Source organism: Dipodomys spectabilis, unplaced genomic scaffold (genome assembly GCF_019054845.1).
Source record: "Dipodomys spectabilis isolate Male_0828 unplaced genomic scaffold, ASM1905484v1 ptg000042l, whole genome shotgun sequence".
In the NCBI taxonomy this organism is placed as follows: domain Eukaryota; kingdom Metazoa; phylum Chordata; class Mammalia; order Rodentia; family Heteromyidae; genus Dipodomys; species Dipodomys spectabilis.
This window is the reverse complement of record NW_024870719.1, coordinates 4,318,852-4,335,137: the sequence shown is the minus strand read 5'-3', so window position 1 is coordinate 4,335,137 and position 16,286 is coordinate 4,318,852. Positions and strand designations below refer to the sequence as shown.

At 41.9% G+C, this 16,286-nt stretch overlaps 1 protein-coding gene across 1 annotated transcript in view; it reads left to right on the top strand.

Moving 5' to 3' along the window:
* The first annotated feature begins 8,099 nt into the window (after positions 1-8,099).
* Slc25a21 (solute carrier family 25 member 21) overlaps positions 8,100-16,286 on the top strand; it is a 543,123-nt gene continuing 534,936 nt past the window's right edge. The window contains exons 1-3 of the mRNA XM_042677900.1: positions 8,100-8,105; positions 9,541-9,544; positions 9,599-9,776. Of these exons, the coding sequence (XP_042533834.1) occupies positions 9,698-9,776 (79 nt within the window). The 5' untranslated portion in view covers positions 8,100-8,105; positions 9,541-9,544; positions 9,599-9,697. The remainder of the gene's footprint in view (positions 8,106-9,540; positions 9,545-9,598; positions 9,777-16,286) is intronic.

Sequence of the window (16,286 nt, the reverse complement as noted above, 5' to 3'; positions counted from 1 at the left end):
AAAAAGAAGAAGAAAAAAAAGAATCTGGAGAAAAGTGGTAATTCATAAAAAGAAAGAGAAAACCTGCTTGTTAAAGTAATATTTGGGGCTAGGAATGTGGTCAAGTGGTACAGTTCTACCCTTGAGCAAAAGAAGCTCAGGGACAGTGCCCAGGCCCTGAGTTCAAGCCCCAGGACTGGCAAGAAAAAAAATAAAGTACTATTTTTGAAAATGCTTGAAGTGTAGAAGAAAAAATATAGGAATGTTTAGGGAAAAAATCCTTGGCATAGGGAAAAACATAAAAATATGAGAGCTTAGTTGGTGTAGTTAAAAAATGTCAAGAAAATCAGGGGCTAGGAAGGTAGCTCAGTGATAGAGTGCTTGCCTAGCATGCATGAGGCCCTGGGTTTGATTCCTCAGCACCACATAAACAGAAAAAGCCTCTGTGGCGCTGTGGCTCAAGTGGTAGAGTGCTAGCCTTGAGCTGAAGAGCTGAGGGACAGCGCCCAGGCCCAGAGTTCAAGTGCCATGACTGACACCCCCCCCCCAAAAAAAAAATAAAACCAAGAAAATCAATGTGACAAGAGTAGTATACATGCCAGGTGCTGGTGGCTATTCAGGAGGCTGAGATCCGAGGATGGCAGTTCAAAGCCAGCCCAGGCAGGAAAGTCTGTGAGACTCTGATCTCCAATAAACAACCAGAAAACTAACTGGAAGTGGCGCTGTGGCTCAACTGGTAGGGCACAAGCCTTGAGCTGGAGCTCAGGGAACAGCACCCAGGTCCAGAGTTCAAGCTCTACAACCTAACCCCCCCCCCCCCCAAAAAAAAAAAAAAAAAAAAAACATAGTATACATGAGAAGAGTACTGATGATTAGTCTAAGCCAAATCTTCGTGAGTTATGAGTAGAATTTTGGACTCTATTTTAAGAGTTACAGAAAGCCAGTATAAGACTGAAAGATGCTTTGAAGGGATCCCTCTGGCTGCTGCAACTACAGTATTCAACTTGTAAGAAATTTGCCAGAGGGGCTGGGAAAGTGGCTTAGTAGTAGAGTACTTGCCTCACATGCATGAAACCCTGGGTTTGATTCCTCAGTACTACATAAACAGAAAAAGCTGGAGGTAGCGCTGTGGCTTAAGTGGTAGAGCTCCAGCCTTGAGCAAAAGAAACCCAGGAACAGTGCCTAGGCCCCATGACAGAAAAAAAAAGTGCCAGTTGCTAATGCCTAGATCACCAATTCCAGATCAAGAAATATCTGACCTCACTCTCCAACTCTTCCCTTAAGTAACTAGGTAACTTTGTCAAGGCACACAATCCCTTCACACCTTCAATTTATTCATCTGTCAAATAAAGAATTTACTAAAGTTTCTTACAGCCCTGTCATACTATGATCTCACAAAATTAAGTAGCCTTTATTATTAGTTTTTTTTATTGTAGTTATTGTAAAGATACTGTAAGAGGGGTTACAGTTACATGAGTAAGATAATGAGTACATTTCCTCTTGAGCATTGTTACCCCTCCTTTGTTTTGCTCCAGCCATCCCTTCCCTCCTTACCTTCCCAACTCCTCCCTCCCACCTCCCCTGAAGTTGTAAAGATCATTTTTAACATAGTGTCTTATATATCTCATTGTTACAATGGGCCAGCCTGTATCCTTGTTTCAGCATTTTGTTATTTCCCTTCCCCTTCCCAAGTAGAAAAATGAATATACAAGATTCAGGGTAGTGGAATCAAGTACAGTGACAACAAGGATTATACCATGAGGAAAGAACATATGAAAGAAACAAAAGAGGGGCTGGGAAGGTGGCTCAGGATAGAGCACTTGCCTTGCATGCATGAGGCCCTGGGTTCAATTCCTCGGCACCACATAGCAGAAAAAGCCAGAAGTGGCGCTGTGGCTCAAGTGGTAGAGTGCTAGCCTTGAGCTGGAAAGCTCAGGGACAGTGCCCAGGCCCTGAGTTCAAGCCCTATAACTGACCAAAAAAAAAAAAAAAAAACATAAAAAATCACATAGTACATTATAAGTACATTAAAAACAACAGCAACAAAGATAAAATCTCTGTTTCTAGCACCATCTTATAGTGCTTTTACTTAAACCAGTGATCTCACAGTCAAGAAATTTTGCCTTCTAGGGCACATTTAGTAATATATGGAGACATTTTTGGTTGTTACACTATGTGTGTAATGCTGTGTTTCTCTGTCATCTTCTAGGTAGAAGACAGGGATGTTAATAAATATCCAAAATGTACAGGACAGCTACCGTTAACTAGTAACAGTGCTTCTGTGGAGAAACTCTCAGAAAAAATTAGGGGATGGGGAAAGAGAGATCAACAGAAGAGGTTAGTCTGACTGAATTATAATATAGGTATGTGTGAATTACCATAGTGAAATCATTTTGTATAATTAATATATGCTTAAAAGAACAGGAAAGGCTGGGCACTAGTGGCTCATGCCTGTAATCCTAGGTACTCAGGAGGCTGAGATCTCAGAACTGTGGTTCAAAGCTAGCCATGGCAGGAAAGTCTGTGAAACTCTTTTATTTTTTTTTTTTTTTGGTCCAGTCGTGGGGCCTGAACTCTGGGCCTGGGCACTATCCCTCAGCTCTTCAGCTCAAGGCTAGCCCTCTACCGCTTGAGCCACAGCGCCACTTCCAGCTTTTTTTCTTTTTGCTTATGTGGTGCTGAGGAATCAAACCCAGGGCCTCATGCATGCAAGGCAAGCGCTCTACCACTGAGCCACCTTCCCAGCCCCAAGTCTGTGAAACTCTTATCTCCAATAAACCACCAGAAAACCAAAAGTGGCGCTGTGGCTCAAATGGTAGAGCTAGATCGATAGCCTTGAGCTGAAGAGCTGAGGGACAACACCCAGGCCCAGATTCAAGCATTACAACCAACAACAAACAAACAGAAAAGTCACACATATTTACACATTCACATTTTATTAGCATTGAATTTAGTACTTTTCTGAATTTAGATACTATATGGTATCTGATTTAATTAATTTGTTGATTATCAAAGCCAAGGATGTTACAACTATTTACTCCGGAAAAGTTTGCATCTCGATTATTTTTTGTATGGGTAGAAAAGTTAAAATAGAAATGAGACAGTAAAAATAATGTAAGTTCTGGGCATGGGGGTACCATTTTGGTGGCACTGGGGAGGCTGTGGTAGGAGGATTTGAAGTTTGAGGACAACCTGAGATACTACTTAGCAAAACTATATTTCAAAACTAAGCCAAACAAAAACAAAATAAAGTCACATAGCCAGTGACTCAGAAAGAGCTTTCCTAAGTTATACATATGTATATTCAATTAACAATCCAAATAGTATGTCTTCACGGAAGTTGCTTAAAACTCTTTGCCGATTTCCCTCCTGAGAATGGGGATATTATGAGTGATTCAACTGGTTACAAATATGTTTAGCTCAATGCCTGACAAAGGTACATATCCGCAGAATATATGACAGTTTGCTGGGTAGGCTGAATAAAGACTAAAGGTTGCAGAGTGCTCTTTACTAGCACACTCCCTCCACTTTCCAAATAACTTTTTTTGTTGTTGTTCAGTAGCATTGGGCTTATTTATTTATTTATTGCCAGTCCTGGGGTTTGAACTCTGGGTCTGGGCACTGTCCCTGAGCTCCTTTTTGCTTAAGGCTAGCACTCTACCACTTGAACCACAGCACCACTTCCTGCTTTTTCTGTTTAGGTGGTACTGAGGAATTGAATCCAGGGCTTCATGCATGCTAGGCAAGCACTCTACCACTAATCCACATTCCCTGCCCTTATTGTTATTATAAAGGTGATATACAGAAGGATTACAGTTACATAAGTCAGATAATGAATATTTCCCTGGGGGAAGGGATTGCAATCCTGCTTTTCTTCGGGATAAAAATTTACCTGAAGACAAAAACAGAAACATGCGCGGGCGCTGGTGGCTCACGCCTGTAATCCTAGCTACTCAGGAGGCTGAGATCTGAGGATCACGGTTCAAAGCCAGCCCGGGCAGGAGAGACCGTGAGACTCCTATCTCCAATAAACCACCAGAAAACCGGAAGTGGCGCTGTAGCTCAAGTGGTAGAGCGCTCGCCTTGAGCTGAAGAGCTGAGGGACAGCGCCCAGGCCCAGAGTTCAAGCCCCACGACCGACAAAAAAAAAAAAAAAAAAAAACCAGAAACATGCTTCTAGACAGAAATACTGGCAAAGTTACAATTAAAATCTGTCCTTTATGCTCAATTTATAATGAGATATAAAGTAAGATATACTAAGTAATTCCTAAGTTCATTATTAGGTTTATAGTATACTACTAAAATATTAGCAAGAAAGTATGTTTCTACTAAATGTATGTCACTCTATGGAACAACTAGAACCATATACATCAATGGCTCTAATCAAAGTGTAATTCTGAACATACTCAAGCCTGCAGGCTTCCTTTTCCTCCATTGCCCAGAGGTGGCACAATTCTACACACAAGATTACATTTCCTTTTGTACAGTATCATCTCTTCCCTTGTTCTCTTCCAGTCCCTTTCTCCTGTCTCCACCCAAGAACTGAATAGTTCACTTTCAACAAAGTGTCCAATAAGCTCCACTGCACTTTTTCACTCTTCATCCCATGAGTTATTTTATTTTTTTTGGTTGGTCATGGGGCCTGAACTTGGCCTGGGCGCTGTCCTTCAGCTCTTCAGCTCAAAGCGAGCACTCTACCACTTGAGCCATAGCACCACTTCTGGCTTTTTCTGCTTATGTGGTGCTGAGGAATTGAACCCAGGGCCTCATGCATGCAAGGCAAGGATTCTGCCACTGAGCCACCTTCCCATCCCATCCCATGAGTTCTGTATTCCTCTATGCTCCCAAAGATAGAGACAAAGACATGTGATAGACAAAGACATGATTTCATGCAGAAAGAAGAGACCTCTTGTTTCATATCTTGGAATTTGTTTTGATATATATGTGTGTGTGTAATTTTTATAAACATAAAGAAGCACATAAACATCACATCTTTGTGTTTCTCCCTTAAGAGTACCCTCTTTTGGTCTCACTGTACGTGAGGGTCTAGAATCCTATATAGTTTATCATATCCCAGTGTGTTTTAGATCTGACTTTTGCATATGAAAGGAAACATGCACCTTTTGTCTAAGCTTGGCTTACCTCCCTTAACATGATTTGTTCTAGGTCCATTCATTTCCCTGCAAATGATATGTTATTCTTTCTAATGGCTGTAAAAAATTCCATTGTATATAGGTATAACCTTATTTCTTGTTATGTTGTTTCTAATCTAATGTGAACTGAGAAATTAGTTTCCACTCTTTAAACAAGTTAAGACTAGACATAGTTCAGTTCTAAGAGAAGGCCTAGGGATCCACATAGATTTCTGCATGTTGACTGCCTAGATGACTTCCTAATTCCTAGATTCCCATTTATGTCCCAAATAACAGAACTCTCTCACTTGAATGACCTCTATGTATTGTTTCTAGTGTTGAATAGTTGCCTCAAATAAAAAGAGAAATGAGAGTGAGGGAAAGGAGGGATGGAGAAAGGGAACAGGTAGTTTCCTCATTTTCTGCTAGTTTGGAATTGGATTTTTTGTTTTGTTTTGTTTTTTTGTTTTTTTGGTCGGTTGTGGGGCCTGAACTCTGGGCTTGGGTGCTGTCCCTGTGCTCTTCAGCTCAAGGCCAGTACTCTACTGCTTGAGCCACAACGCCACTTCCGGTTTTCAAGTGGTTTATTGGAGATAAGAGTCTCATAGACTTTCCTGCTGGGCTGGCTTTGAACCACGATCCTCAGATCTCAGCCTCCTGAGAAGCTAGGATATTATAGGCATGAGCCACTGGCGCCCAGCTGGAATTGGAATATTGTCCAAAGGTATGGGGTGAACATGACCTATGGGCTGCATAAGACTCAGGGAATCATTTGGTCTAGACCTGCCAAGGCAATCACAGGCAGGACTCGTAATTCAATAAATTCAGCAACTTTCTTCATAGAGACATAACATTAATACCAGCTAACATCATAGGCCCTTGCAAAAAACAAACAAGCCAGGTACTGGTGGCTCATACCTGTAATTCTAGCTACTTGGGAGGCTGAGATCTGAGGATCATGGTTCAAAACCAGCCCAGGCAGGAAAGTCCATGAGACTCTTATCTCTAGTAAACCACAAGAAAACTGGAAGTGGAACAATGGCTCAAGTGGTACTCACCTTGAGCTGAAGAGCACAGGGACAGTACCCAAGTAGAGTTCAAGCCTGATGACCAACAAAAAACAAACAACCCCCCCACCCCAAATACAAAAAATTCCCCAATTCTTCACTGATGTAAGTCTCCAGATGAGTGATATACAAGGTTGTAGAATCTTTAAGGTATAAGTCAACTAGAAAGTCATTAAATTATTAAGAGCTTGTCCTGGGGCCTCAGGAGTAAGTTGTGGAACAATGTTTCCACTCTCTCTTTTGCTTCATTGAGGTGAATTTCAGTCTTGAGATGAATGGCTTTGTTCTGCTACTCACTTCCTGCCATGTCTTGTTTCACTAAAGACCCAATCATAGACTCTGTGTGTGTGTGTGTGTGTGTGTGTGTGTGTGTGTGTTGGTACTGTTGAGCTTGAACACCGAACCTCATGATATTGCCTGGCTTCTTACCATTTGAGCCACATCTCCACATTCAGCTTTTTGTTGGTTAATTAGACATAGAAACTTCTTGGATTTATGGGCTGGGAAGATGGCTCAGTGGTAGAGCACTTGCCTTGCATGCCTGAGGCCCTGGGTTCGATCCCTCAGCACCACATAAGCAAAAAGAAAAAAGCTGGAAGTGGCGCTGTGGCTCATGTGGTAGAGCGCTAGCCCGGGAGAGGCCTGTCACCGGGCAGGGGAGGGAGTGAGGGCCCGCAGGTGAGCCAAGGACATTCCAAACTACATTGGAGCTGCACACTGAACGACCAGGAAAGACAGCTAGGTGGGCTGGGAAGGTGGCTCAGTGGTAGAGTGCTTGCCTTGCATGCCTGAGGCCCTGGGTTCGATTCCCCAGCACCACATAAAGAAAAAAGCTGGAAGTGGTCTGTGGCTCAAGTGGTAGAGCGCTAGCCTTGAGCTGAAGAGCTGAGGGACAGCGCCCAGGCCCAGAGTTCAGGCCCCACAACCGGACCCAAAAACAACAACAACAAAAAGAAACTTCTTGGATTTGTTTGCTTAGGCTGGTTTTGAACCATAAGCCTCATGTTTCATGTTGAGTAGTTAGGGATGACAGGCATGAGTCACTGAGGCCTTTTCTTTTAAAGTGTTTGTTTGTTGTAATTTTTTATTTTTATTATTTATTTATATATTTTTTGCCAGTCCTGGGGTTTGAACTCTAGGCCTGGGCACTGTTCCTGAGCTTCTTTTGCCAGTACTGGGGCTTGAAGTCTGGTCCTGGTTTTGTCCCTGGGCTCCTTTTTTTCTAGGCTAGCACTCTATCACTTGCCCTTGCTTTTTTTTTTTTTTTGAGGAGGGGTGGGTCCGGTCGTGGGGCCTGAACTCTGGGCCTGGGCGCTGTTCCTCAGCTCTTCAGCTCAAGACTAGCGCTCTACCGCTTGAGACACAGTGCCACTTCTGGCTTTTTTCTTTTTGCTTATGTGGTGCTGAGGAATCGAACCCAGGGCCTCATGCATGCAAGGCAAGCACTCTACCACTGAGCCACCTTCCCAGCCCGCTCTTGTTTTTTTTTTTTTTTTTTTGGGGGGGGGGTCTGGTCATGTGGCCTGAACTCTGGGCCTGGGCACTGTCCCTCAGCTCTTCAGCTCAAGGCTAGCGCTGTACCACTTGAGCCACAGCGCCACTCCTGGCTTTTTTCTTTTTGCTTATGTGGTGCTGAGGAATTGAACCCAGGGCCTCAGGCATGCAAGGCAAGCACTCTACCACTGAGCCACCTTCCCAGCCCCTGCCTTTGTTTTTACACAAAGAAATTTGTCATAATCCAGGGAGAACCAAAAGAGGAAACATACTGTCTTTTTTGTTTGTTTTGGGTAAGAGCACAACACGAACTCATCTTTCAGGGTAAGATTGTCAGAGGTTAAAGAATTCATAGAAATAATATTAGTGTGGGGCGCCAGTGGCTCATGCCTGTAATCCTAGCTACTCAGGAGGCAGAGATCCGAGGATCTATGTTCAAAGCCTTATCTCCAAAAATAAACTGCTCAGAAAATGAGAAGTGGTGCTGTGGCTCCAGAGGTAGAGCGCTTGCCTTGAGCTGAAGAGCTTAGGGACAGTGCCCAGGCCCAGAGTTCAAGCCCCACAACCCACAAAAAGGAAAAAAAAAAAAGAAATAATATTAATAAGTTACCTTTAAATCTTGACTTCATAGTATTATTGCTTATCCTGAAGTAATTTAGGAAAGATAAATATTCTATCCTATATCTGCAAGATATAGGATCTTTTTCATTAAATTATATGATCCACAAGAAAAGGATGCTTATTGTTAATACTGCTAACACTTTAGTAAGCTCTCAGTGAATAAATGTAGGATTTGGTTAAGTATGTGCCTTATAATCATTTTTTAACATTAAAATTCTATAATTTATAAACATTAATTTTGTGGGGGTCATATAATTATTTTAGTTTTGTTTTTTTTTGCTGGCCTTGGTCGATGTTCCTAAGCCTCTTTGTGCCCAAGGGTAACACTTTCCGACCTGATCCATAGTGCCACTTCCAGCTTTTTCTGAGTAGTGCATTGGAAATAAGAGTTATCAGGAACTTTCCTGCCCTAGCCGGCTTTGAACTGTGATCCTCAGATATCAGCCTCCTGGGTAGCTAGTATTATAGGCATGAGCCGCTGCTGACCAGCTTTATTTTAGATTTAAAAACAGGTATAAATTACAATTTTTGTTAATTAAAGGGGCTAATATGAGTAATTAAACATTTTATAGAGAGAATATACTAAAAGGTTGTTTATGTTTCTCTGTTACTTAGGTGGAGATCACAACCTTAATGTTAACAACAATCAGTAGAGAACTGGTTAAAACACAGGTCCATAAGGCCAACCTAAATATTCTGATTTAGTAGTCTTGAGATGAGGTCCATGGATTTGATTTTCTAACACTCATAAATTAAACTGAGTACCTTCTGTCCTGGGGCTTATTTGTCACCAGGCACTTTCTTTCTTCTTCTTCTTTTCCTACTCTCCCCAGTTTTTCAGTTAATAAAACGAGTTGAGGTATGAGATAATTTTCCTTAAATTCAAATCGCTCTTTTTGCTAAAGTATTCCATTAGCTCAACCGTAAGGTCCTTAGGAAGTGGGCCTGCTTTGAGTTAGTTGCTATTCTAGGTCAGCTCCGGGCTTGCCAGAGGGCAAGGGTTACCCCAGGCTTCCCCCGCTGGGTTTCACACTGCGCTTCTTCTCTGCATTTTCCAGGCAGGGCCTCCCTCCAGACAAACTCTTGATAGGATGCCAATCTAGGAAACCCAGCCTGGCCTACAGGGTCGGCCAACTCCACCCAGTCCACTAATCTCTTCAGAAACCTTGGAGCCCAGGGTGTCTAGGCTCGGCGAGAGACCACCCCGAAGCAGTGCAGCCTCCAGGTTCCGGTGATCCCGCCGCGAGCCAGTGCCCGAACCGCCTTCTCTGGGTACTCGCGGGATTGCTGCCCCGCTGGGAGCTCCCCCGGCTCCCTTCACCTGGAGAGGCTTCAGGCCTGCGTTCAGCGGAGACCCCGCTCACTCGGCTCAGCACTCGCTACCCCGTCGTGCGGCTGCCCACCATGTCCACCAAGCCCACCAAATCCAACGTCGGCTTACTGCGCGAGATTTCTCAGCAGATCTTGGCCGGTGGTTCTGCTGGTAAGGCCGCCCCCACTCTACCGCAAGCTAGTCGCTTTCCCCATCTCGTGCCCCGAAACGTTTCTCAGACAAGTCTCCCAACCGAAGTTTTGCCTGCTTTCTCAAAATTCCACAAAGCCGGGGCAGTCTCCAACCTGGGGTAGCTTAAAGCAAAGGAGACCTGAGCTGGCCGCTGAGGCCCGGTGTCCCAGGTAAAGTTGCCCCAGCGCCTGTGCCAGTTGCTCCAGGGTTCCTGGTCTTCTGTGTTCCTAGGCTAAAAACTAAGAGGCAGCAACCAGGGCCTGCAATTTTTGAGGAATCTTTTTACTTGCTGACTATTTTACTTGAAATGATTCAATCCTGCCTGACTTAAGTTTGTTGTTAATTTTTTTCATTGTGAAAATACTGTACAGAGGAGTTACAATTACATGGGCAAGATAATGAGTACATTTCTTAGCAAGCATTGTAGCCTCCTCCTTTGTTTCCCCTTCCCAACCTTTCCCATCCTCCCCCCCCCCCCCCGTCCCCGCCCCCGTTGTTAATTTTGTAGATTTTTTTTTCTTCCAAGTTATCATGGATCTTACAAGGATCCTGCCTTCCTCGACTAAGTATTATTGTAGAATTCTGGAAGTCTTCTGAATGCATGTTGTGTGTCTCGGGATTATATTGTGCCATAAACAGACATAGTAACATTTATATGTATCTTAACACATAGAAACACTTTTGATATAATGGGTTCACATTAAATTAGAGATGTATACTGTGGGGAACAAAACATTTAGAAAAAGATCTACTATAACCAATCTTGAAACTAATAACTATTAAATGTGGCTGTAGAAAGTTAATAATCAGGGGCTGGGAAGGTGGCTCAGTGGTAGAGCGCTTGCCTTGCATGCCTGAGGCCCTGAGTTCGATTCCTCAGCACCACATAAGCAAAAAGAAAAAAGCCGGAAGTGGCGCTGTGGCTCAAGTGGTAGAGCGCTAGCCTTGAGCTGAAGAGCTGAGGGACAGTGCCCAAGCCCAGAGTTCAGGCCCCACCACCGGACCCCCCCCCCCCAAAAAAAAAAAAAGAAAGTTACTAATCATTGAATTATGCTTTGTTCACAAATTTTAAAAATATTTTAAAATGCTGGTTGAAATTTTAATCTTATATTTTCTGATACATTTTATTATAAATATATCACTACTAATTGGCATCTAATCATAAAAGTTTTATAAATGTAGGTATTCTTTCCACAACTTATTGTAACACTAATAAATTATATAAGATAATGATTGGAAGATGTCTGTTTAGCTAGTAAATTTAATTTTCAAAGAGATTTGAGTTGAGCACCAGTGGCTTATACCTGTAATCCTAGCTACTAAGGAGGCTGAGATCTGAGGATCACGGTTCAAAGCCAGCCCGGGCAGGAAAGTCCATGAGACTTTTAAACCACCAAAAAACCGGAAGTGGCCCTGTGACTCAAGTTGTAGAGTGCTCACCTTGAGCTGAAGAATGCAGGGACAGCGCCCAAGCCCAGAGTTCAAGCCCCACGACTGACTCCCTTCCCCCCAAAAAAGAGAGATTTGAATTTTTTGATAATAGTCATATTAAGACTACTTATTATGAACTACGTGCATCTCAGGGGAACCACAAGCACCACATGTATCACTCTGTGAACTTCTCTTTCTTTTTTTTCTTTTCTTTTTTTTTTTTTTTGCCAATCCTGAGACTTGAACTCAGGGCCTGGGCACTGTCCCTGAGATCTTTTTTTCTCAAGGCTAGCGCTCTACCATTTGAGCCACAGCTCCACTTGCAGCTTTTTCTGTGTATGTGGTACTGAGGAACTAAACCCAGGGCTTCATGCATACTAGGCAAGCACTCTACCACTAAGCCACATTCCCAGCCCCTTTGTGCACTTTCCTATGGATGATGTTTCATTAATATAAAATTGGGACTTTCAGTTTTAACCATAATTATTCAATGTTCTTCTATTATGATGTCAATGGCCCTGCTGTTTTCTTACTTGTTTTCTAGTAGTGATAATCAACCTGCATCAATTTATTCACAATTTTTGGTGAAAGTCCACAATGTCCAAGGCTTTCCTAGCAATACTTGACTCACTTGATTCCCAGACTATAACCCTGAACAAAGAAAGTTTAACTGGCTGCAAAAGAAAACAAAGCTAATTGATTAACATCCTAAGCTATGGCCATTGATACATAAGTGTCTGCATATTGGTTTAAATTATTATGTAGTAGGGCACAGCTACACTCAAAAGATGTTAAAAGATGTCAAATCCTTATATTGTTTTGTTTGATTATTTTATATAAATATAATGTGTGGTTCCATCTATAGTCGATACATATAGTTTCTACTATGGAATTATTGGAAAATAATGAGAGTATTTTTTTTTTTTGTCGGTCATGGGGCTTGAACTCTGGGCTTGGGCTCTGTCGTTGCGCTCTTAAGCTTAAGGCGAGCGCTCTACCGCTTGAGCCACAGAGCCACTTCCTAATGAAAGTAATTTATACTTCCATCATAATTAAAAAGAATCACATTTTATTTGGCCCAAAACATTTACATATACCTATATTTACTTCAGCTGTAATGATGTAGGCTAATCCTATTATATATATTAGACTAAGAGCCAGAAAGAAAGAAACATATAAGAGTGGTAGAATTTTAATAAAAAGAAGGTGCATTTGAGTCTTTGAAACTAGAGTTCTGATTACTGATACTATCTCCTGTGTTTGTATTATATGATCTTCTGATTGTAAAGGTCAAAAATACATTCTGAGATAATGTTCTTTTAAGGGAAAAAAAAAAACATTGGGGAGATTTATTTTAGAAATACTATAGTTTCTTTTGGAATTCAGTGCTTTCCTGGAAGAGCATTCCTGGAACAGACTGAAATCAGGCTGGAACATTTGAGAACTCAGGAAGTAAACTCTCTGTTTCTTACTTTTTTGTTAAGTTTTCAAAAATCCGCAAGGCAGCAAGGTAGAAGACTAATTATAGGCAAGAGTGTTCTATGGCTATTAGGATGGCTTGTTATACTTCCACAGATTTTCTTGATAAAGAGTAAATTATGCCCAAATACTTACACAGACTGCAAAACCAAGTCATTGTGGCATCAAGTTTCCTGTGATCCTAATAACTCAGATAACAATGAACCTAAAGAGGCCAGAGGATAAAATTTTAGTGGCCACCCCCTGCTATTGAGATGCTACCTTTAAACCACAGCAAAACATTTTTACAGACATTCTGAAGTTTGTATCTATAACCTAAATGTGGGGAAAGGTGGAAAGCCTTATGTTCAACTGAAACTGAGGAGATAGATAAGATAAGGTCATGTAGCAGCCTTCCACTAGATAGGAAATGCAACTTCTCAGTAGCTCACTTGGTAGCCTATCTCCCCATTCATTTGCAGAAATCATAGAACACATGTGGTTGAGTTTTGCCTGGCCAGTTATGTGGAGATACACATGGCTGTTAGGTTGCAACCCTCTCAGATAGAGCTATTTCCCTGTGTTCTCCTGATGTTGTGAGCACTCTTTATTTCTTAGAGTTAAGTGTTTATATTCAGCTCTTCAGTCCATGTGGTGCAACCTGGTCCCCAGCAGCTTCTGAATATACATGTTCTTGACTAGTCTTCCCAGGAGAGCATTAGAGACTGACTTGCTTTTTAAAATTTTAGGTCAAATTGTAGGGAAAGATTCAAACTAGTGTTGTCAGGGACCTACCTTACTACCAGGCAATTACAGCCAATCCCTGTGTGAAGGCTGGGATAGATGGGATGGGGATGTCTGTGGGGATCTTAAACTAGGTACATCAGGAGAAGAACAATACATAACAATATGTGTCTTTCTTTTATTGCAAGATGACTTATGTTAGAGTACCAGCTATGAGACAAAAAACTGAACAAAAGAGCAAGGCTCTGAGTTCAGACTCTGGCACCAGCACCAGCACCAGCACCAATATATATGTGTGACAAACATATGTGTGTATATATACATACATATATGTATGTGTATACATATATATGAATATATATACTTATATATACTTATGTATGTATTTATCTCTCAGTCTTGAATTTGTAGTTATTGCTATTATATACAGATATATGTAATGGTAACTTTGTCTTATGTGATAAAGTTCAGGACAAGTCAATACGTACTGGAATTTTGAAACGCAGGCTATGTTCTCAGATGGTCATTTCCCCCAAACTTCCATAGGGATTTTTTTTTTGTCGGTTGTGGGGCTTGAACTCTGGGCTTAGGTGCTGTCCTTGTGCTCTTCAGCTCAAGGCGAGAGCTCTACCATTTGAGCCACAGCACCACTTCCGGTTTTCTAGCGTTTTATTGGAGATAAGAGTCTCACGAACTTTCCTGCTTGGGCTGGCTTTGAACCGCGATCCTCAGATCTCAGCCTCCTGAGTAGCTAGGATTACAGGTGTGAGCCACCAGCGCCCGGCTCCATAGGGATTTTATACTCAAACCTCAGAATCTCCTTTTGATCTATGCAAAAGACCTATGATGAAGTCCTTTCAGCTTTCAGGGCCTGTACACTTACTTAGTTTGTAACCCAAAGTCCTATTTATCCTAAATTCCCTTCTATGGTTGCAATTCTAGGGTCCCCCTCCTGTCTCCAGAATCTTACTCATATTCTCCTAAGTTTCCAAGTCCCACTCAGAATACCTTCTAAAGCTTGTTCTAACATGACATGAATTTATTTCTCCACATTTTTCCTTCAGAGACCTATCCTTCTCCAATTGAAATTAGTATTTATTTTAGTCTGTATCCTTAGCCTTAATAGCTTGAAATTCAGGTGATATAAGTTGTAGAATGCAATGATGATATCTTCAGGAGGATGAGCAAGGCCCAACACTGCAGGAAGGGTAAGGATGAAATTTTTATAAGAAGAGGTCACTCTCAAAAACGATGTACATATGACCATATAAGGTGATGATAAGCGAAATGAACCCCAAGATAGGGACACAAAACCCCTGTTTTCACTGTATTTGATTCTGGTTTCCTGTATCTCATATACATATATATATGATATATATATATATATATATCATATATATATACATTTTTCTAATTTGGGGAGGGGAAAGGGAGTAACAAAATGCTGAAATAAGGATACAGGTTGTTAGCCATGAGATGTACAAGACACTATGTTGTTGGGGGGTAGGAGGGAGGTGTTAGGGAGGCAGGGTGGGAAGGGATGGTAGGGGAAAAACAAAGGAGCGAGTAATGCTCAATAGGAAATGTACTCATTACCTTACTCAAGTAACTGTAATCCCTCTGTACAGTATCTTTACAATTACTGTACTCAGAAGAATGAATGGTTGGATGAGCAGCAAAAACTATAGTGATACCTGCTGAAAATGCAGGGTCTCTCTGGCTTTATTATATATATATAAGCTCAAGGCTAGCGCTCTACCACTTGAGACACAGCATCACTTCTGGCTTTTTCTGCTTCTGTGGTGTTGAGGAATTAAACCCAGGGCCTCATGCATGCAAGGTAAGAACTCTACCACTAAGCCACCTTCCCAGCCCCTATTTGAGATACTTTGTTTTTGTTTTTGTCAGTCATGGGTTTGAACTCTGGGCCTGGGCGCTGTCCCTCAGATCTTCAGTTCAAGGTGAGCGCTCTACCACTTGAGCCATGGCCCACTTCCAGTTTCTTGTGGTTTATTGGAGGTAAGAGTCTCATGGACTTTCCTTGCCTGGGCTAGCTTTGAACCTCAAACCTCACATCTCAGCCTCCTGAGTAGCTAGGATTATAGGCGTAAGCCCCTGCACCCAGCTTCTTGCTTTATTTTAGACCTACCACATCTGAACCTATATTTTAAGATAGCCATAGTCATTGGTTTGTACTTTAATGTTTTGAAGAAACCACTGTGTTCGAAAACCTTATAGCAAAAATATTCTGTAGAGGGGGAAGGAAAAGCTAGACTTTAAGGATTTATAAGAAAAAAAATTTTCTTAATGATCATTGCTGATTAGAGAAAAAAAATGAATTTTGTACTCTATTATATGCCCTCAATTTAGCTTTCAGACTTTTTTTTTTTGTGGCAGCCGTGGGGCTTGAACTCTGGGCCTGGGCGCTGTCCCTCTGCTCTTCAGCTCAAGGAGAGCACTCTACCACTTGAGCTACAGCGCCACTTCCCAGCTTTCAGACTTATTTTCCACAGCTCTCCTACACCTATTCTGTTTCCTAAGTCTTTTCACCTTTCTTCAATGTTATCTCTATTCTCAATTCTTGGAATGTCTTCCCTGTATTTTCTGTTGAAATCTTACCCATATTCAAGGGTCCAGCTTGAAAATGGTTTCCAAGTGGCCTTTAAAGCTTCATCTAGCTTTAATATTCTCATTAGCATGAGAATGGTAGAGTGGGGAAGGTAGTTTAGTGGTAGAGTGCTTGCCTAGCATGCATGGAGCCCTGGGTTCAATTCCTCAGTACCACATACACAGAAAAAGGCAGATGTAGCACTGTGGCTCAAGTGGTAGAGTGTTAGCCTGGCACAAAAGAAGCTA